Source organism: Anolis sagrei, chromosome 13, assembly GCF_037176765.1.
Source record: "Anolis sagrei isolate rAnoSag1 chromosome 13, rAnoSag1.mat, whole genome shotgun sequence".
NCBI classification, from domain to species: Eukaryota; Metazoa; Chordata; class Lepidosauria; order Squamata; family Dactyloidae; genus Anolis; species Anolis sagrei.
In genome coordinates, this window is record NC_090033.1 from 8,218,715 (window position 1) to 8,241,607 (window position 22,893).

Genomic DNA, 22,893 nt, shown 5'->3' on the forward strand with positions numbered 1-22,893 from the left:
GAAATCCCTTTTCTTCAGCGTGGTCTCTGTGAAATCGCAGCTCTGGCTCCGCCTTTGTGTGCATTGTTGACATCCGTTTCCCATCCTCCTTTTCATTTGTCGGTTGAGCTTTTTTGTTCCGGTGAGCTTCATAATCCTTTTTCATTTACACACGTGTCTGTATCTATTTCTTTTGTTTCCCGTTTCCACCCTCCAAAGTTCTGAAACTGAGTCCTTAACCACTCTGGACCGGTTAGTATACACTCTTCTTCTCCTCTCTCTGCACGATGATCGTGATGACTATTATTATTATTATTATTATTATTATTGTGTATGCCAGAAAATCAAACAGCACAAGGCTTTGGTTTTATGTTTGCCTGCGGTTTGCAAACACACGTAATATATTGCGGAGGGATCCATTGCATGGCACCCGGTTGGCAAATGAAGAACTAAAATGAGAGAAAACGGGGCTGCTTTTGCTTGTCTTCTTTCGGGAATCTGGTTTATCCGTATTTAGCTAAATTAAATATCCCTCGTTGGATAAGTGAGCTTCCGGTGTTTGGATGACTCTGAGTCTCGTTTCAGAGAGGAGAGTAGGATGTCAATATAATCATTATTAAAGTAATAATAATAATAATAACAATTATAACATTGTTTACGTATTTACTGTATTTTTGCCCCGCTCTGTCTCAACCCCGAAGCAGCTTCCAAATTGGCAATAATTCAATGCCACATTAGAACATAAAATATATACCATATATACTCGAGTATAAGCCGACCCAAATATAAGCCGAGGCACCTTATCTATCTATCTATCTATCTATCTATATCTATATATATAAATCTGTTAGGTTGGTTCAACGGGACAGCAAAACTCTAAAACCCCCCAACGAAACTTAACCAAAATTCCCATGCCCATAACACATCCCACAAGGTACAAACATATCTACTCAAAATGAAAAACAACACAACAACACACTCACAAAACATCAAAACAAAACTAAAAAAACCCAACGAAACTTAACCAAAATTCCCATGCCCATAACACATCCCACAAGGTACAAACATATCTACTTAAAATGAAAAACAACACAACACACTCACAAAACGGCAAAACAAAACTAAAAAAACCCAACGAAACTTAACCAACATTCCCATGCCCATAACACAACCCACAAGGTACAAACATATCTACTTAAAATGAAAAACAACACAACAACACACTCACAAAACGGCAAAACAACAAAACTCAAGAAACCCCCCACAAAACTTAACCAAAATTCCCATGCCCATAACACAACCCACAAGGTACAAACATATCTACTCAAAATGAAAAACAACACAACAACACACTCACAAAACGGCAAAACAACAAAACTCAAGAAGCCCCCAACGAAACTTAACCAAAATTCCCATGCCCATAACACAAGCCACAAGGTACAAACATATCTACTCAAAATGAAAAACAACACAACAACACACTCACAAAACGGCAAAACAACAAAACTCAAGAAGCCCCCAACGAAACTTAACCAAAATTCCCATGCCCATAACACAAGCCACAAGGTACAAACATATCTACTCAAAATGAAAAACAACACAACAACACACTCACAAAACGGCAAAACAACAAAACTCAAGAAACCCCCAACAAAACTTAACCAAAATTCCCATGCCCATAACACAAGCTACAAGGTACAAACATATTACTCAAAATAAAAAACAACACAACAACACACTCACAAAACGGCAAAACAACAAAACTCAACCCCCCCGAATGAAACTTAACCAAAATTCCCATGCCCATAACACAACCCACAAGGTACAAACATATCTACTCAAAATGAAAAACAACACAACAACACACTCACAAAACGGCAAAACAACAAAACTCAAGAAACCCCCAACGAAACTTAACCAAAATTCCCATGCCCATAACACAAGCCACAAGGTACAAACATATCTACTCAAAATGAAAAACAATACAACAACACACTCACAAAACGGCAAAACAACAAAACTCAACCCCCCCGAATGAAACTTAACCAAAATTCCCATGCCCATAACACAACCCACAAGGTACAAACATATCTACTCAAAATGAAAAACAACACAACAACACACTCACAAAACGGCAAAACAACATAACTCAAGAAACCCCCCACAAAACTTAACCAAAATTCCCATGCCCATAACACAACCCACAAGGTACAAACATATCTACTCAAAATGAAAAACAACACAACAACACACTCACAAAACAGCAAAACAACAAAACTCAAGAAACCCCCAACGAAACTTAACCAAAATTCCCATGCCCATAACACAACCCACAAGGTACAAACATATCTACTTAAAATGAAAAACAACACAACAACACACTCACAAAACGGCAAAACAACAAAACTCAACCCCCCCAACGAAACTTAACCAAAATTCCCATGCCCATAACACAACCCACAAGGTACAAACATATCTACTCAAAATGAAAAACAACACAACAACACACTCACAAAACGGCAAAACAACAAAACTCAACCCCCCCAACGAAACTTAACCAAAATTCCCATGCCCATAACACAACCCACAAGGTACAAACATATCTACTCAAAATGAAAAACAACACAACAACACACTCACAAAACGGCAAAACAACAAAACTCAACCCCCCCCCCACGAAACTTAACCAAAATTCCCATGCCCATAACACAACCCACAAGGTACAAACATATCTACTCAAAATGAAAAACAACACAACAACACACTCACAAAACAGCAAAACAACAAAACTCAAGAAACCCCCAATGAAACTTAACCAAAATTCCCATGCCCATAACACAAGCCACAAGGTACAAACATATCTACTCAAAATAAAAAACAACACAACAACACACTCACAAAACGGCAAAACAACATAACTCAAGAAACCCCCAATGAAACTTAACCAAAATTCCCATGCCCATAACACAACCCACAAGGTACAAACGTATCTACTCAAAATGAAAAACAACACAACAACACACTCACAAAACGGCAAAACAACAAAACTCAACCCCCTGAATGAAACTTAACCAAAATTCCCATGCCCATAACACAACCCACAAGGTACAAACGTATCTACTCAAAATGAAAAACAACACAACAACACACTCACAAAACGGCAAAACAACAAAACTCAACCCCCCGAATGAAACTTAACCAAAATTCCCATGCCCATAACACAACCCACAAGGTACAAACGTATCTACTCAAAATGAAAAACAACACAACAACACACTCACAAAACGGCAAAACAACAAAACTCAAGAAACCCCCCACAAAACTTAACCAAAATTCCCATGCCCATAACACAAGCCACAAGGTACAAACATATCTACTCAAAATGAAAAACAACACAACAACACATTCACAAAACGGCAAAAGAAAGAAAAAGGGGGAAGGAAGGAAGGAGAGAAGAAATAAGGGAATGAAGGAAGGAAAGAGGGAGTGAAGGAAGGGGGAAGATGTAGAGAAAGAGGGAGGGAAGGAAAGAAGGAAAGAGAGAAGGAAGAAAAGAGACCAGAAGAGAAAGAAAAAGGGGGAAGGAAGGAAGGAGAGAAGGAAAGAAAAAAGGGAATGAAGGAAGGAAAGAGGGAGTGAAGGAAGGGCGAAGATGTAGAGAAAGAGGGAGGGAAGGAAAGAAGGAAAGAGAGAAGGAAGAAAAGAGACCAGAAGAGAAAGAAAAAGGGGGAAGGAAGGAAAGAGATAGAGAAGGAAGAGGAGAAGGAAAGATGGGAAGGAAGGAAGGAGGGAAAGAAGGAGACAAAGAGGGAAGGTTGGCCACAGCAACACGTGGCAGGTAAAGGTTGTTATTTCTATGATGATGATGCTATTCTTCCTCTGAGACCCTTTTAGGGGGAATGGGAGAGGTGTCAGGTCCCAGAGGCAATGCATTGCATTATTGTTATGATGGTGGTGAAATAAAAGGAAATAAAAAGAGAAAGAAGGAAGCAAACAAGGAAGGAAAGAAAGGCAAAGGAAGAAAGGGGGAGGGAATGAAGGAAAGAGAGAAGGATGAAACCAAGTAGCGAAAGAAGGAAAGAAAGAAAGAAAGAAAGAAAGAAAGAGGTAGAGAAGGAAGAAAGGAGAGAAAGGGGGGGGAAAGGGGGAAGGAATAGGTAGGTACCTCTCTTTCATAATAGTCCAGATATCTACCTCAACTTTGATAAGTTTTACTATAGGCCACAGCAACGCGTGGCAGGGCACAGCTAGTAAAATATATAATGTATTGTCGAAGGCTTTCATGGCTGGAATCACTAGGTTCTTGTAGGTTTTTTCGGGCTATAGGGCCATGTTCTAGAGGCATGTTCTGTTGGTGGACATTGACCTTGAGTTTGGGAATTATAGTTCACCCACATCCAGAGAGCACTGTGGATTCAAACAATGATGGATCTGGACCAAACTTGGCACGAATATTCCATATGCCCAAATATGAACACAGACGGAGTTTAAGGGAAATAGACCTTGACATTTGGGAGTTGTAGTTGCTGGGATTTATAGTGCCTCTAGAACATGGCCCTATAGCCCGAAAAAACCTACAAGAACCTATAAAATATATAATTATAATATATTATACTACTATCTATATATATAAAAATGATCTGTGTGTAACGAGTACCTTAAAAACAAAAGAACCAATGAACGAAATCACACCAAATTAGGCAACAAAACCTCTCACTACACAAGGAGTGACCATCACTCAAAAAATTATGATTTTGTCATTTGGGAGTTGTAGTTGCTGGGATTTATAGTTCACCTACAATCAAAGAGCATTCTGAACTCCACCAACAATGGAATTGAAGCACACTTGGCACACAGGACTCCCATGACGAACAGAAAAAACTGTTGGTGGACATTGACCTTGAGTTTGGGAATTATAGTTCACCACATCCAGAGAGCACTGTGGACTCAAACAATGATGGGTCTGGACCAAACTTGGCACGAATATTCCATATGCCCATATGCCAATATTCCATATGAACACAGATGGAGTTTAAGGGAAATAGACCTTGACATTTGGGAGTTGTAGTTGCTGGGATTTATAGTTCATATTAAATCAAAGAGCATTCTGAACTCCACCAACGATGGAATTGAACCAAACTTGGCACACAGTTCTCCCATGACCAATAGAAAATACTGGGAGGGTTTGGTGGGCAGTGTCCGTTGGTTTTGGAGTTGTAGTTCACCTACATCCAGGTAGAGCACCGTTGACTCAAACAATGATGGATCTGGACCAAACTCTACACAAATACTCAATACACCCAAATGTGAACACTGGTGGAGTTTGGGGAAAATAGAATCTTGACATTTGGGAGTTGTAGTTTCTGGGATTTATAGTCCATATTCAATCAGAGAGCATTCTGAACCCCACCAACTATGGAATTGAACCAAACTTGGCACACAGTTCTCCCATGACCAATAGAAAATACTAGCAACGTTTGATGGGCATTGACCTTGAGTTTGGGAGTTGTAGTTCACAAGTAGTTCGTCAATACACGGTAACGCTTTATTGCAACCACTGTATTTACGAATTTAGCACCAAAACATTGCAGTGTATTGAAACAGCTATGGATCCGGGCAGGAAGCAAACTGGGTTGGATAATACAGAATGTCAGATGAGCGAAGGTCAGATAAGCAAGAGTCTACTGTATTATTATTATTATTATTATTATTATTATTAGTATTATTGAGGGAATGGGAGAGACAGGTTCAGGAAGCAATGGCATTGTTATTGTTATTGTTACTATGGCGATAAAGCTCCAGTCCATACATGTTTGGCTGGAGTTATACCCTCAAAATGTCCCTGCTCTGACTTACATACAAATTCCACTTAAGAACAGACCTACAGAAGCATGATGACACCAAGACGCTTCCCTCTTGGATGGGGTTTTTAACATACGTGTGTTATGGGTTTGGAGTTGCATTGTTTATTAATGCTGTGAGCTGCTTTGGATGATGATGATGATGGTGAGGATGATGGACTGGCATATCTTGTTTGGTCCCAAACATGGTCGCCCTGCCGTGCACCTGTGCATGCGTTTGCCTGGCTGTGTCCTGAAGAACATAAATGGGTCTTTCCCAGCCTTGGGATGATAGGAAAATCCCATAGGCAGAGCCAGATACAGGCCGTCCCTGAGTTACAAACATCTCCGAGTTAAGAACATGTCTTAGACAACAGGAAGTGAGAGAAATCTACCCCTCGGAAGGGAAGATTCCTGGGAAAGTTATTCCTATCCTATCCGTCGTTGATCCACTCCTTTGGGCTTCACGCAAATCTATTGCTTTCCAAAATATAATAATAATAATAATAATAATAATAATAATAATAATAATAATAATAATCTTTATTTGTACCCCGCCACCATCTCCCCGATGGGGACTCGTTGCAGCTTACATGAGGCCAAGCCCAAACAATTACATAAAATAAAACCGAAAACGCAAATAATGAACAATAATAACGTAATTACATAATATATTATATAATAATAATAATATATTTTATTTATATTCTGCTCTATCTCCCCAAGGGGACTCAGGGCGGATTACAGAACACATATATGGCAAACATTCAATGCCATTCTGCAATTAACAAGGACAGACAGTACACAAACAGAGGTATAGGCTTCCCATCTTTTTCCAGCTCCGGCATCTGGAGGCTATGCTCGACTCAGCCACAGGGTGGGCTGTTGCTCCATCTTCCATGCTGTGGAGCTTTGTTGTCCGTCGATCTCCTGATCGAATTGCTGGCATGTCCTTATGGGTGCCTTTTATTACCTCCCCGCTTAAAACTGTCCCTATTTATCTACTCACATTGCTGTTTTCGAACTGCTAGGTCAGCAGAAGCTGGACTGATGGCTAGAGCTCACCCCGACCCAGGCAACAGAATCCATGAAACAAGGCAGCATAAAAAATCAGGAGCTTGGAAAAAAACTATGTACATGAAACTAAGAACACTTGAAAGCAAAACCGTTACGAAATTCCCATGTTGACCCGACTGAGGCAGCTCATTCCGTCTAATGAATATAACGCTTTTCCAGATCCCGAAACCGAAAGGAAAGCATTTCTTTTGAACTTACCACCAGATAATGGTTTCTTATCTTTCTTTTCCTGTAAACGAGCTGATCTTCTTTGCATCTGAGCCTCTGTCTCTGTTTACAAAAGCCTCACTTTCTATCTACACTCTCATTAACTTGACTCACCTTCTGCACCTGAGAAATAATAATAATAATAATAATAATAATAATAATAATAATAAACGTTATTTGTACCCCGCCACTATCTCCCCAATGGGGACTCGGAGCGGCTTACATGGGGCCAGGTCCCAACAACAATTGCAATAAAGGAAAACCAAAATAAAACCAAAAATGCAAACAATAAACAACATCATAATTGGGTTGTTGTAGGTTTTCCGGGCTATATGGCCATGTTCTAGAGCATTTTCTCCTGACGTTTCGCCTGCATCTATGGCAAGCAACCTCTGAGGATGCTTGCCATAGATGCAGGCGAAACGTCAGGAGAAAATGCCTCTAGAACATGGCCATATAGCCCAGAAAACCTATAACAACCCAGTGATTCTGGCCATGAAAGCCTTCGACAATACATTAAACATTATAATTACATAAAACATATGAATACATAACTATAAGAATTACAATAGACACAGGCACAGAAACAATGGGCGGGCTGCATGTAATGATTAAAAAATCCTAATTAAAACTAATTGAAAACTCAGACGAGATAAAAGAGAGAAGCAGATAATATGCGGAGTAGTACTCATTATGGCAGGGGTTGTGGAGTCAAGCTTTCCCACAAAGGGGGGGGGGGGGCGAACATCTACTTCAATGACAGAACTTTAAGCTAAACAGTCATGTGAAATTGTATACCTACTCATCAAAGGCACAGTGGAAGAGCAACTGTCTGAAATCATCTTCAGACAGTTGCTCTGAGAAAGACTGCGAGGGGCCTCTCCCAGGAATGTGGCCTTGTGAATCCCAGGCTGGCATTCAAAGCCAACTTAAGAACAAACCTACAGAACCAATTCTGTTTGTCACTTGGGGACGGCCTGTATAAGAAAAAGCAGGTTTTGTAATGACTTGGTTTACTTTTGGGGAGAAAGAAGCACTCTCCATTTGCTTCCGTTGATTCTGCGGTGCGTTTCAACAGCTCCGAAGTTGCGTTCTCTTTGCAGAGTTTTGCAAGAAGGAGGGCCGGGAGAGTGACCTCCTTCAGTCAGAGCCGAAGCCGCTTTGCTATCCTCCTCCTCCTCCTCGCTCCGCAAAGCCGCCCCTTGATCTCCGGCGGATGAGGGGCTGCCAAATCCCGGATTTCTTTATCCCTCCTGCGGGCTGCGCAAAAGCAGCTCCGGCTTGATCCGCTCTCTCGTCTTATTCTTTGCTGGGGAAAGGAAGGGAGCCCAACGCCTCCTTTCTCCCTGCCTCTCAGCGGTGGATTTGTCTCCCCGCAGAAGTTCCTCTGAGCGCGAGCCAGGATTCTCAATGCTCTTTGGGTCGGGCGCACAATGCGCGAGATAGGCGCACGCAGCGCCCGCGGCGACGGCGGGCTTCTCCCCCCCCCCTCTTTTCATCCTCTTGCTTTGATTCCTTTTCTTTTTGGGGCAGCTTGGCATCTTTCCGCTCTTTCTCCGACTTCCGAATATATCCGTCTTGTTTAACTTTGCCTCCTTCTTCTCGTTCCCTTCTCTTCCTCCAGGCTAGTCGTGAGTTCTTTAGAAGCGCTGGAAAGCTGCTTTGCCGTCGGAGCAGTCAACGAGAAGGCAAGTAACGCTCCTTGAGGTTTTGGGGACATCTTTTGAAGGGAGGAGAGAATAGAGGGATCAGGAGCCGCCTTTGAAGCCCTGCCTGCTGCCCCGATCCCCGAAAGGAGGGATTTCGCGGCTCCCTTTTGAGCTTTAGGTGGGGGTGGGACTCAGAAGGGAGGCCTTCGCTTGCCTTTGGGGGCAAACAATGTCCGGGCTTCCTCCTAAAGAGAGTTTCGGGTCTAAGGGGAGTTTGGTACAATAGGGCACAATGGAAGTGTACTGGGCTCATTAAACTATATACGTATTTGGGATCTATAACATAATATCTGATATCTATAACAATAGCCTTCTGGACCCATAAGCCATAGTAATATTGGATATCTATAACATAATATTTGGTATCAAAAATATCTGATATCTATAACAGTAGAGTTCAATGGAAGCGTTCTGGGCCCATAAGCCATAGTAATATTGGGTATCTATAACATAATTGGTATCTATAATATATTATATCTATAACAGTAGAGTGGAATGGAAGCATTCTGGGCCCATAACCTATAGGAATATTTGGGATCTATAATATAATATTTGGTATCGATAATATCTGGTATCTATAACAGTAGAGTGCAATCATGGAAGCCTTCTGGGCCCATAAGCCATAGTAATATTGGGTATCTATAACATAGTATTTGGTATCAATAATATCTAATATCTATAACAATAGAGTGCAATGGAAGCCTTCTGGGCCCATAAGCAATAGTAATATTGAGTATCTATAACATAATTGGTATCTATAATATATTATATCTATAACAGTAGAGTGGAATGGAAGCATTCTGGGCCCATAACCTATAGGAATATTTGAGATCTATAATATAATATTTGGTATCGATAATATCTGGTATCTATAACAGCAGAGTGCAATGGAAGTGTTCTGGGCCCATAAGCCATAGAGTGCAATGGAAGCCTTTTGGGCCCATAATCCATAGTAATATTGGGTATCTATACTATTTGGTATCAATAATATCTGATATCTATAACAATAGAGTGCAATGGAAGCCTTTTGGGCCCATAACCCATAGTAATATTGGGTAGCTATTATATTTGGTATCAATAATATCTGATATCTATAACAATAGAGTGTAATGGAAGCCTTCTGGGCCCATAACCCATAGTAATATTCGGTATCTATAACATAGTATTTGGTATCTATAATATATGATATCTATAACAATAGAGTGCAATGGAAGCCTTCTGGGCCCATAACCTATAGGAATATTTGGTATCTATAACATAATATTTGGTATCAATAATATCTTATATCTATAACAATAGAGTGCAATGGAAGCCTTCTGGGCCCATAACCCATAGTAATATTGGGTATCTATAACATAGTATTTGGTATCAATAATATTTAATATCTATAACAATAGAGTGTAATGGAAGCCTTCTGGGCCCATAATACATAGTAATATTGGGTATCTATAACATAGTATTTGGTATCTATAATATATGATATCTATAACAATAGAGTGCAATGGAAGCCTTCTGGGCCCATAACCCATAGTAATATTGGGTATCTATAACATAGTATTTGGTATCAATAATATTTAATATCTATAACAATAGAGTGTAATGGAAGCCTTCTGGGCCCATAATACATAGTAATATTGGGTATCTATAACATAGTATTTGGTATCTATAATATATGATATCTATAACAATAGAGTATAATGGAGGCGTTCTGGGCCCATAACCTATAGGAATATTCGGTATCTATAACATAATATTTGGTATCGATAACAATGGAATGCAATGAAAGCATTCTGTACCCTTAATCTATGGGAGTATTTGGGATCTATAACATAATATTTGGTATCTATAACATAATATCTAATATCTATTCCAATAGAGTGCAATGGAAGCATACTGGGCCCATTGCCTAAAGGAATATTAAGTACCTGTAATATTTGGGATCTATAACAGCAGTGCGCAATAGAAGCTTTCTGGGCCCATAATCTATAGGAATATTTGGTGACTATAACATAATATTTGGTATCCATAACATAATATCTGGTATCTATAACAATAGAGCTCAATGGAAGCGTTCTGGGCCCTTAATCTATAGGAATATTTGGTGTCGATAACATATTATTTGGTATCTAATATGCAATATGTATGATAGAGTGAAATGGAAGCATTCTGGGCCCTTAACCTAAAGGAATATTTGGAATCTATAACATAATATTTTGTATCTATAACATAATATGCCATAGAATCATAGAATCATAGAATCAAAGAGTTGGAAGAGACCTCATGGGCCATCCAGTCCAACCCCATTCTGCCAAGAAGCAGGAATATTGCATATGTATAACAGAGTGCAATGGAAGCATTCTGGGCCCTTGACCTATAGGAATATTTGGGATCTATAGCATAATATTTGATACCTATAACATAATATGCCATATATATAACATAGTGCAATCGAAGTATTCTGGGCCCTTAACATATAGGAATATTTGGGATCTATAACATAATATTTGATATCTATAACATAATATGGCATATGTATAACATAGTGCAATGGAAGTATTCTGGGCCCTTGACCTATAGGAATATTTGGGATCTATAACATAATATAGATCTCAAATATTTTGGGGAGGTGATGGGGATGCCCCATGCCCAAAGTTGCCGAGCGTATATGGTAAACATTCCCTCTTGGTGTCCCTCAGGAGAAGAGCAAGGCGGCCGCTCAAGACCTGGCCACGCTCCTCCTGTCCACGCCGGCCCCTTCCAGTGTCCAGCAGCAGACCAAGAGCCTCCTGGCCAGCCTCCACGCCAGCCGCTCGGCCTACCACAACCACAAGGTAGGAGTTGTGGGAGGTGGAGGGTTGAAGTTGGCCCATCCCTGTCAAGAAGAACCATGCCTCTAGTGTCTTGGGTTGAAAGAGCCTCCATTTCTTCTCCCCAGGACCAGGCCTTGCTAAGTAAAGCCATCCAGTACCTGACGGCCTCCAGCAAGGAAGGCAAGGACCTCGACCCAGAGGTCTTCCAACGGCTGGTCATCACGGCCCGCTCCATCGCCATCATGCGGCCTAACAACCTGGTCCACTTCACCGAGGCCAAGTTGACCCCGGCCGACACAGGTGAGGCCTTCATGGCTTTTGGGTGACATAAAGACGTACCCAAGAGCACTGTCTTCTCCTTGGTTTGCGGGTTCCATGGCTTACCATGATCTGGCCTTTCTCGCCTTCCAGAAGGCAGCAGCGATGAAGGTCTCGAGGCCCCGAAGAGCACGGACGGCGAAGGCTGTAGCTTCATCACCCAGTTGGTCAACCATTTCTGGAAGCTGCACGCCTCCAAGCCCAAGAACGCCTTCCTGGCGCCAGCGTGTTTGCCAGGTACGAAAGTGGGCTTCGGTCTTCCCTTTGTGGTGGAACCGTGACCCAAAATCAGACTCCCTTTCATTCTTAAAAAAGGATCTGTGTTCTGTTTGGGTCCATTTATGATCCTTGAGCTTTCTCCTCTCTCAGGCCTGACCCACGTCGAAGCCACCGTCAACGCTCTGGTGGACATCATCCATGGATATTGCACCTGCGAGCTGGATTGCATCAACACGGCCTCCAAGATTTACATGCAGATGCTGCTCTGCCCGGTAACGTTGACATTCTTGGCCTTGTTGTTCTGCCCAGTAATGTTGACATTCTTGGCCTTGTCGTTGTTGTTGTTGTGCCCAGTAACGTTGACATTCTTGGCCTTGTTGTTGTGCCCAGTAACGTTGACATTCTTGGCCTTGTTGTTGTGCCCAGTAACGTTGACATTCTTGGCCTTGTTGTTGTGCCCAGTAACGTTGACATCCTTGGCCTTGTTGTTGTGCCCAGTAACGTTGACATCCTTGGCCTTGTTGTTGTGCCCAGTAACGTTGACATTCTTGGCCATGTTGTTGTTGTATTGCCCAGTAACATTGACATTCTTGGCCTTGTTGTTGTGCCCAGTAACGTTGACATTCTTGGCCATGTTGTTGTTGTATTGCCCAGTAACATTGACATTCTTGGCCTTGTTGTTGTGCCCAGTAACGTTGACATTCTTGGCCTTGTTGTTGTGCCCAGTAACGTTGACATTCTTGGCCTTGTTGTTGTGCCCAGTAACGTTGACATTCTTGGCCATGTTGTTGTTGTATTGCCCAGTAACATTGACATTCTTGGCCATGTTGTTGTTGTTCTGCCTAGTAACATTGACATTTTGGCCTTGTCGTTGTTGTTCTGCCCAGTAACGTTGACATTCTTGGCCATGTTGTTGTTGTTCTGCCTAGTAACATTGACATTTTGGCCTTGTCGTTGTTGTTGTTCTGCCCAGTAACGTTGACATTCTTAGCCTTGTTGTTGTGCCCAGTAATGTTGACATCCTTGGTCTTGTTGTTGTGCCCAGTAACGTTGACATTCTTGGCCTTGTTGTTGTTCTGCCCACTAACATTAACATTCTTGGCCTTGTTGTTGTTCTGCCCACTAACATTAACATTCTTGGTCTTGTTGTTGTTGTTCTGCCCACTAACATTGACATTCTTGGTCTTGTTGTTGTTGTTCTGCCCACTGACATTGACATTCTTGGCCCTGTTGTTGTTGTTGTTCTGCCTAGTAACATTGACATTTTGGCCTTGTCATTGCTGTTGTTCTGCCCAGTAACGTTGACATTCTTGGCCATGTTGTTGTTGTTCTGCCTAATAACATTGACATTTTGGCCTTGTCGTTGTTGTTGTTCTGCCCAGTAACGTTGACATTCTTGGCCATGTTGTTGTTGTTGTTGTTGTTGTTGTTGTTGTATCTACATTTATTCCAATGTGACCATGTCTCCTTTTTGTGGAATATCATCGTTTTGTGTAAATAATATTTATATTTAATTATATTATTATTATTATTATTATTATTATTTTGTAATTAAGGGTGTCCAACGTGTGTTGCAATGATAAACGGGTCCCTCTAGCTGGTGATATTAACTGAGGCTTAATTTTGGGGTAGGAGGGCTTATGTGCTAGGGCTTACTTTCCGGTTAGGTCAGCGGTTCTCAACCTGTGGGTCGCGTCCCCTTTGGAGGTCGAACAACCCTTTCATGGGGTTTGCCTAAGACCATCAGAAACAATAAAAATAAATCCTGTATATCAGATATTTACATTTTGGTTCATAACAGTAACAAAATGACAGTTATGAAGTAGCAACAAAAATAATGTTATTCTTGAGGGTCACCACAACATATATGAAGAACTGTATTAAAGGGTCTCGGAATTAGGAAGATTGAGAAACACTGGGTTAGGTCTTATTTTTGTCAAAACAGGTATAGTATCAAGATGATGATGATGATGATGATGATGATGATGATGATGATGATGATGCAGCTGTACTGGAGGAACTAAGAATCCCAAGGGAGGCATTCCATCAGCATAGAGTTGTACTGGAGGACCTAGAGAGATCCACAGAGGTCTTCCATCCCTTCTATCCCATCATTGTTATCATTATCATGATGCAGCTGTACTAGAGGACTGAGGGATTCCTAGAGAAGCCTTCTAACCCCATTGATAGAATGGTGATGATCATGATGATGATGCACTGGAGGAACTAAGAATCCCAAGGGAGGCATTCCATCAGCCTAGAGTCATACCGGAGGACCAAGAGAGATCAACAGAGGTCTTCTATCCCATCATTGTTATCATCATCATCATGATGCAGCTGTACTGAAGGACTGGGGGATTCCTAGAGAAGCCTTCTAACTCCATTGATAGGATGATGATGATGATGATGATGATGATGATGATTATGATGATGATGATGATGATACACTGGAGGAACTAAGACTCCCAAGGGAGGCATTCCATCAGCATAGAGTCATACTGGAGGACCTAGCGAGATCCACAGAGGTCTTCTATCCCTTCTATCTCATCATTGTTATCATCATCATGATGCAGCTGTACTGGAGGACTGAGGGTTTCCTAGAGAAGCCTTCTAACCCCATTGATAGAATGATGATGATGATGATGATGATGATGCACTGGAGAAACTAAGAGTTCCAAGGGATACATTCCATCAGCATAGTCATACTGGAGGACCTAGAGAGATCCAAAGAGGTCTTCCATCCCATAGTTAGGATATCATCATTATCATCATCATAATGCAGCTGTACTGGAGGACTGAGGGATTCCTAGAGAAGCCTTCTAACTCCATTGATAGAATGATGATGATGATGATGATGATGATGATGATGATGTACTGGAGGAACTAAGAATCCCAAGGGAGACATTCCATCAGCATAGAGTTGTACTGGAGGACATAGAGAGATCCAAAGAGGTCTTCCATTCCATAGTTAGGATATCATCATCATCATTATCATCATAATGCAGCTGTACTGGAGGACTGAGGGATTCCTAGAGAAGCCTTCTAACTCCATTGATAGAATGATAATGATGGTTATGATTATGATGATGATGCACTGGAGGAACTAAGAATCCCAAGGGAGGCATTCCATCAGCCTAGAGTCATACTGGAGGACCAAGAGAGATCAACAGAGGTCTTCTATCCCATCATTGTTATCATCATCATCATGATGCAGCTGTACTGGAGGACTGAGGGATTCCTAGACAAGCTTTCTATTCCCATAGATAGGATTATTATTATTATTATTATTGTTGTTGTTGTTATTATTATTGTTATTATTATATTTGATGGAGTAGGACACCAGGAATGATGAGAATGTGGTCCTCAGCTTACCGTTGGATCGTCATTCCCATCATTATGGCCACTAAAGGGTCTAGATGTTCCTGTCAGGCATAATATTTGGCTCTGGAGTGTTCTTCGGTCGCAAGGCCTCCTTCCATTTGGGACAACAAGTCCAACCCTTGACCCCGTGTTCCTCCTTCTAGGACCCTGCGGTCAGCTTCTCCTGCAAACAGGCCTTGATCCGGGTGCTGAGGCCCAGGAACAAGCGCAGGCACGTGACGCTGCCTTCTTCGCCTCGGAGCAACACCCCAATGGGTAAACCATCCTTATGACCGTTAGACATATCCCTATGACTGTTGTGTGTCTGTCCATCCCTATAAGCAATCTGGGTTGTTGAGAGGAGGCCTCGGCGAAGGGAGGGAAGGAAGGAGAAAGGATAAGCGCATACTTGGGTGGGTTCCTCCTCTCTGTGGCCCACCTTTGCAATATGGCCTCCGTTTGTTTCCAGGAGATAAGGACGATTACGACGATGACGATGCAGACGACAAAATGCAGGGCTCTGGGATCCCCAACGGCGAGGATATCCGGCAAGAGAGCCAGGAGCAGAGCGAGGTGGACCACGGGGACTTTGAGATGGTGGTGAGTGCCCTGGGCTTCCCCTGAGATGCACAAAATAGAACCACAACAACAACACCAGCTGAGTTGATTTGACCACCACCCAGGACGATGTGGTGGAGTCTCCATTTCTGGAGGTCTTTCAACAGAGGCTGGATAGCCATCTGTTGGGTCAGCTTTGTTTGTGTCTTCCTGCCTGACGGAAGGGGGTTGGACTGTATTATTATTATTACTATTACTATTATTATTAAGCAGAGGGGGTTGGACTGTATTATTATTATTATTACTATTATTATTATTATTATTATTATTAAGCAGAGGGGGTTGGACTGTATTATTACTATTACTATTATTATTATTATTATTATTACTAATATTATTAAGCAGAAGGGGTTGGACTGTATTATTATTATTATTATTATTACTAATATTATTAAGCAGAGGGGGTTGGACTGTATTATTATTGTTGTTGTTGTTATTATTACTAATATTATTAAACAGAGGGGGTTGAACTGTATTATTATTATTACTATTGTTATTATTAGTAATATTATTAAGCAGAGGGAGTTGGACTGTATTATTATTATTATTACTATTACTATTATTATTATTACTAATATTATTAAGCAGAGGGGGTTGGACTGGATGGGGTCTCTTTGGACTCTAGGATTGTATATTATATTATTTATTTATTTATTTGCTGTATTTCTACGCTGCCGTTCTCAGCCTAGGATTGTATATGGTGGAAGGGGGTTGGACTAGATGGGGCCTCTTCCAACTCTAGGATTGTGTATTGTTTTCTTAAGCAGAGGCTGGATGACCATTTGTTGGAAGGGCTTTGATTGTGTCGTCCTTCGTGGCAGAAGGGGGTTGGACTAGATGTCCTTTGGGGTCCTGTCCAACTTTAAGTTTGTATTATTATTAATACTGTTACTACTATTTGATTGTGTCTTCCTGCCTGGCAGAAGGGGGTTGGACTGGATGGCCCTTGGGGTCGCTTCCAACTCTGGGACTCTATTATTATTATTATTATTATTATTATTATTATTATTATTAAGCAGAGGCTGGATTACATCTGTCGGGATGGTTTTGATTGTTTCTTCCTGCCTGGCAGAAGACGGTTGGACTGGAGTGCCTTTGGAGGTCTCTACCAACTCTAGGACTCTATTATTATTATTATTATTATTATTATTATTATTATTATTATTATTAAGCAGAGCCTGGATGACATCTGTCAGGAGGGTTTTGATTGTTTCTTCCTGCCTAGCAGAAGAGGGTTGGACTGATTTGTGTTTGGAGGTCTCTACCAACTCTAGTACTCTATTATTTTTATTATTATTATTATTATTAAGCAGAGCCTGGATGACATCTGTCAGGAGGGTTTTGATTGTTTCTTCTAGAAGAAGAGGGTTGGACTGATTTGCCTTTGGAGGTCTCTACCAACTCAAGGACTCTATTATTATTATTATTATTATTATTATTATTATTATTAAGCAGAGCCTGGGTGACCATCTGTCAGGAGGGATTTGATTGTGTCTTCCTGCCTGGCTGACGGTGGTTGGACTCAATGACCTTTGGGGTCCCTTCCAACTCTAGGATTGCATAATAATAACAATAATAATAATAATAAAGCAGAATCTGGATGGCCATCTGTTGGGAGGGCTTTGATTGTGTCTTCCTTCCTGGCAGAACGAGGTCGGACTGAATGGCCCATAGGGTCCTTTCCAATTCTAGGACTGTAATATTATTATTATTATTATTGATACTTTTATTTGATTGTGTCTTCCTGCCAGGCTGACGGTGGTTGGACTCAATGAACTTTGGGGTTCCTTCCAACTCTAGGATTGCATAATAATAATAATAAAGCAGAATCTGGATGGCCATCTGTTGGGAGGGCTTTGATTGTGTCTTCTTTCCTGGCAGAATGAGGTCGAATGAATGGCCCATGGAGTCCTCTCCAATTCTAGGATTGTATTATTATTATTACTAATACTAGTATTATTTGATTGTGTCTTCCTGCCTGGCTGATGGTGGTTGGACTCAATGACCTTTGGGGTTCCTTCCAACTCTAGGATTGCATAATAATAATAATAATAATAATAATAATAATAATAATAATAAAGCATAATCTAGATGGCCATCTGTTGGGAGGGTTTGATTGTGTCTCCCTTCCTGGCAGAAGGAGGTCGGACTGAATGGCCCATGGGGTCCTTTCCAATTCTAGGACTGTATTATTATTATTACTAATACTATTATTATTTGATTGTGTCTTCCTGCCTGGCTGAGGTGGTTGGACTCAATGACCTTTGGGGTTCCTTCCAACTCTAGGATTGCATAATAATAATAATAATAATAATAATAATAATAATGCAGAATCTGAATGGCCATATGTTGGGAAGGTTTGATTGTGTCTTCCTTCCTGGCAGAAGGAGGTCGAACTGAATGGCCCATGGGGTCCTTTCCAATTCTAGGACTGTATTATTATTATTACTAATACTATTATTATTTGATTGTGTCTTCCTGCCTGGCTGATGGTGGTTGGACTCAATGACCTTTGGGGTCCCTTCCAACTCTAGGATTGCATAATAATAATAATAATAATAATAATAATAATAATAATGCATAATCTAGATGGCCATCTGTTGGGAGGGCTTTGATTGTGTCTCCCTTCCTGGCAGAAGGAGGTCGAACTGAATGGCCCATGGGGTCCTTTCCAATTATAGGATTGTACTACTACTACTACTACTACTACTACTATTTGATTATCTTCCTACCTGACGAAAGGGGACTGGACTGGATGACCCCTGGGGTCTCTTCCAACTCTAGGATTGTGTTGTGATTATTTTTGCTATTATTATTTTATGATTTGATTTGATTGAGTCTTCCTGCCTGGTCGAAGGGGGTTGGACTGGGTCTCGTCCAACTCCAGGTGTCTGTGATTATCTTGCAAGCTGAACATGAGCCAGTAGGTTCTTGTGGGTGTTTTCGGGCTATAGGGCCATGTTCTAGAGGCATTTCTCCTGACGTTTCGCCTGCATCTATGGCAAGCATCCTCAGAGGTAGTGAGGTCTGTTGGAATTAGGACAATGGTTTTATATATCTGTGGAATGGCTGGGGTGGGGCAAGGAGCTCTTCCCTGTTGCAGTTAGGTGTGAACATGAGCCAATTGTGTGATGCTGCAGCAGCTTCCGAAGCCAATGCGATTGTATCTCCCTCCTCCTCTTTCCCAGTCCGAGTCGATGGTGCTGGAGACGGCAGAGAACGTGAACAACGGGAACCCCTCTCCACTGGAAGCGCTGCTGGCAGGGGCCGAGGGCTTCCCCCCAATGCTGGACATCCCGCCGGACGCCGACGACGAGACTATGGTGGAGCTGGCCATCGCCCTCAGCCTCCAGCAGGACCAGCAAGGTGAGGCATACAGACCTCTCTCATAGTAGGATCTTCAATTAGAGCTTATGGTAGGAAACGGGGGAGAGAAAATTGACAGTGCGGTAATAAAACTTGGACGGAGAGCAGCCATAAATCAATTCGCTTTATTTCCATTATTTACAAAGACTCAACGCAGCTCAGGACGAGTCTGTCTGCTCCGGCAAAAGCATTGCATCAAGATGTCGATTCTCAGCCTTCCTGGACCAGTCACAGTCTGGTTTCAGGCCTGATCACGGCACTGAGACAGCTTTGGCCGCCTTGGTGGATGACCTCCGCAGGGAACTGGACAGGGGGAGTGTGACCCTTCTGGTTCTCTTGGATATCTCAGCAGCTTTCGATACCATCAATCATGGTATCCTTCTGGGACGGCTCTCCGGGATGGGCTCTGTCATGGCTCTGGTCCTTACTGGAGGGTCGTTCCCAGTTGGTGAAGCTGGGAGACACCTGCTCGGACGCCTGGCCTTTGACCTGTGAGGTCCCACAAGGCTCTATTCTGTCTCTCATGCTTTTCAACATCTACATGAAACCACTGGGAGAGGTCATCCAGAGTTTTGGAGTTGGGTGCCATCTCTATGCAGATGACACACAACTCTACTACTCTTTTCCACCCAATTCCAAGGAAGCTCCTCGGGTGCTGGGCGAGTGCCTGGCCGCTGTGGCTGTCTGGATGGGGAGGAATAAGCTGAAGATTAATCCTGACAAGACAGAGGTCCTCCTGGTTGATCGTAAGCCGGATCGCGGTATAGGGTGGCAACCTGTGCTGGATGGGGTTGCACTCCACTGAAGTCACAGGTCCACAGTCTGGGTGTCCTCCTGGACTCATCACTTACGCTTGAAGCTCAGGCGTCAGCGGTGGCCGGGAGGGCCTTTGCACAATTCTCATGCACCAGCTGAGACCGAACCTAGTGAGGTCGGATCTGGCCAGGGTGGTCCATGCCTTAGACACCTCCAGATTGGATTACTGCATTGCACTCTACGTGGGGCGGCCCTTGAAAACGGCCCGGAAATTTCAATTAGTACAACGGGCAGCGGCCAAGTTGTTAACCGGCGCTCCTTACAGGGAGTGGTCAACCCTTCTGTTTAAGGCGCTTCATTGGCTGCCGTTCATCTTCTAGTCCCAATTCAAGGTACCTACAAAGCCCTGAATGGTTTGGGACCCGCCTACCTGCGTGACCACATTTCTGTGTACGAACCCACACGATCTCTTTGATCATCTGGAGAGGCCCTGTTCACGCTCCCACCTCCCTCACAGGCTCAATTAGTGGGAACAAGGGAGAGGGCCTTTTCGGTGGTGGCCCCACGACTCTGGAACTCACTTCCCAGGGACATTAGACATGCCCCAACGTTGGCAGTCTTTAGGAGGAGCCTGAAAATGTGGTTGTTCCAGTGTGCCTTCCCAGAATAAGGAGAACTCTCAGCAATATGTCCGCACGATGCACTTTAATACTGACTTAGGATGTACTGTGCTCCCTCATTTCTCTCCGAAAAATCCTATCCTATCCTTGTTCACATCAGCATATTTTCCATTTTAATCTATTACATTTGTCCCGGCCATTTTTAAAATTGTTTATGTCACTATTGATTGTTTTTTGTTTATGTGATTTATATGATTTGTATTTTATTGATTGTTTATTGATGTTGTGTTGATTGATGTTTTGTTTGATGTACTTCGGGCTTGGCCTCATGTAAGCCGCACTGAGTCCCTTGGGGAGATGGTAGCGGGGTACAAATAAAGATTATTATTATTATTATTATTATTATTATTATTATTATCCACAGTAATAGACACACCTCTAAAATTCCATTCAGACATCCGGTCTCACTCAGAGGAAGTAGGAAGTCATTGATCCCTTATGTAGTGGTGACCCCCAACCATAATATTGTTTTCGTTGCTACTTCATAACAGTCATTTTACTACTGTTATAAATCATAATGTAAATATCTGATATGCAAGATGCATTTCCATTCACTGGACCAAACTGGGCACAAATATCCAATACACCCAAATGTGAATTCTAGTGGGGTTGGGGGAAGACTGATTTTGCAATTTGGGAGTTGTAGTTGCTGGGATTTATAGTTCACTTTTAATCAAAGAGCATTCTGCACTCCACCAGCGATGGATTTGAACCAAACTTGGCTCCCATGACCAATGGAAAACACTGGAAGGGTTTGATGGGCATTGACCTTGAGTTTGGGAGTTGTAGTTCACCTATATCCAGAGAACACCGTGGACTCATGCAATGGTGGATCTGGACCAAACTTGGCACAAATACTCATTATGCCCAAATGTGAACACCGGTGGAGTCTGGGGAAAATAGATCTTGACATTTGGGAGTTGTAGTTGCTGGAATTTATAGTTTACAATCAAAGAACATTCTGAAATCCACCAATGATAGAATTGGCCCAAACTTCCCACATGGAATCCCCATGACTGTGTTCTCTTATGGTCTTTGGTGACCCCTCTGACACTCCCTCGCGACCCCCTCAGGGGTCCCGACCCCCAGGTTGAGAAACAATGTTCTAGGAAATACTCAAACCTCTGTGGTCTGTTACCTCTACACATGAGAGGCAGTTTTTACAAACACATGATTACAGCTTTAAAAACATACATTTTGAAATTTCCCAATAAATCAAACACAGTAATACCAAAAATCCCTTGGATGATGCTTTGGTCAGGCTTAGAACAATAACAACAGTAACAATAGGAACAACACTGTTGCATAATAATAATTATTATTAATAATAATAATAATGATCATCAGAGGCTGGATGGTAATTTGATTGTGTTTTACTGAATGGCAGAAAGGGTTGGACTAGATGACCCATGTGGTCTCTTCCAACTCTGTTATTTTATTTATTTATTTATTTATTTATTTGCAGCTTTTATATTCCGCCCTTCTCCTCACCCCGCAGGGGACTCAGGGCGGATTACAGTGTACACATATATGGCAAACATTCAATGCCAATTTTTGACATACAAACATACACGGACATACACAGAGGCTATTTAACTTTTTCTGGCCACCAGGGGAGCTGTCGCTTTCATCATCCATCTGCGACGCTGATGAAGCACTTCCGCATTCCCCGCATGCTTCCCCGCTGGAGTGCTTTGCTGGAGTGCTTCTTTATGGCCTCATAAATCAGTTAATTTAGCCTCCCCGCACTTTTAAGGTGGTACCTAATTTTCCTATTTGACAGATGCAACTGTCTTTCGGGTTGCAAAGGTCGACAACAGGCTACACAATTGGTTGGAAACCCACTCCAACCCAGGCTGGCTTCGAACTCATGACCTTTTGGTCAGAGTGATCTTAATGCAGCTGCGCCACAATCCCGGTGCATTATGATTCTAATAACAGATAGCCCATAAAG

The 22,893-nt window shown here is 42.1% G+C and overlaps 1 protein-coding gene across 8 annotated transcripts in view; it reads left to right on the forward strand.

Annotated features, from left to right (window-relative positions):
- The window catches only part of UBR4 (ubiquitin protein ligase E3 component n-recognin 4), a 178,840-nt gene that overhangs the window by 68,164 nt on the left and 87,783 nt on the right, over nucleotides 1–22,893 (forward strand). For 5 of the 8 annotated variants that reach the window (XM_060758814.2, XM_060758816.2, XM_067472723.1 and 2 more), the window contains exons 50-58: nucleotides 199–231; nucleotides 8,728–8,791; nucleotides 11,509–11,643; nucleotides 11,748–11,922; nucleotides 12,034–12,177; nucleotides 12,310–12,431; nucleotides 15,684–15,795; nucleotides 15,989–16,119; nucleotides 19,326–19,503. In XM_060758814.2, the coding sequence (XP_060614797.2) occupies nucleotides 199–231; nucleotides 8,728–8,791; nucleotides 11,509–11,643; nucleotides 11,748–11,922; nucleotides 12,034–12,177; nucleotides 12,310–12,431; nucleotides 15,684–15,795; nucleotides 15,989–16,119; nucleotides 19,326–19,503 (1,094 nt within the window). The remainder of the gene's footprint in view (nucleotides 1–198; nucleotides 232–8,727; nucleotides 8,792–11,508; nucleotides 11,644–11,747; nucleotides 11,923–12,033; nucleotides 12,178–12,309; nucleotides 12,432–15,683; nucleotides 15,796–15,988; nucleotides 16,120–19,325; nucleotides 19,504–22,893) is intronic. The other 3 variants (XM_067472725.1, XM_067472727.1, XM_067472728.1) reach the window with 1 other exon arrangement.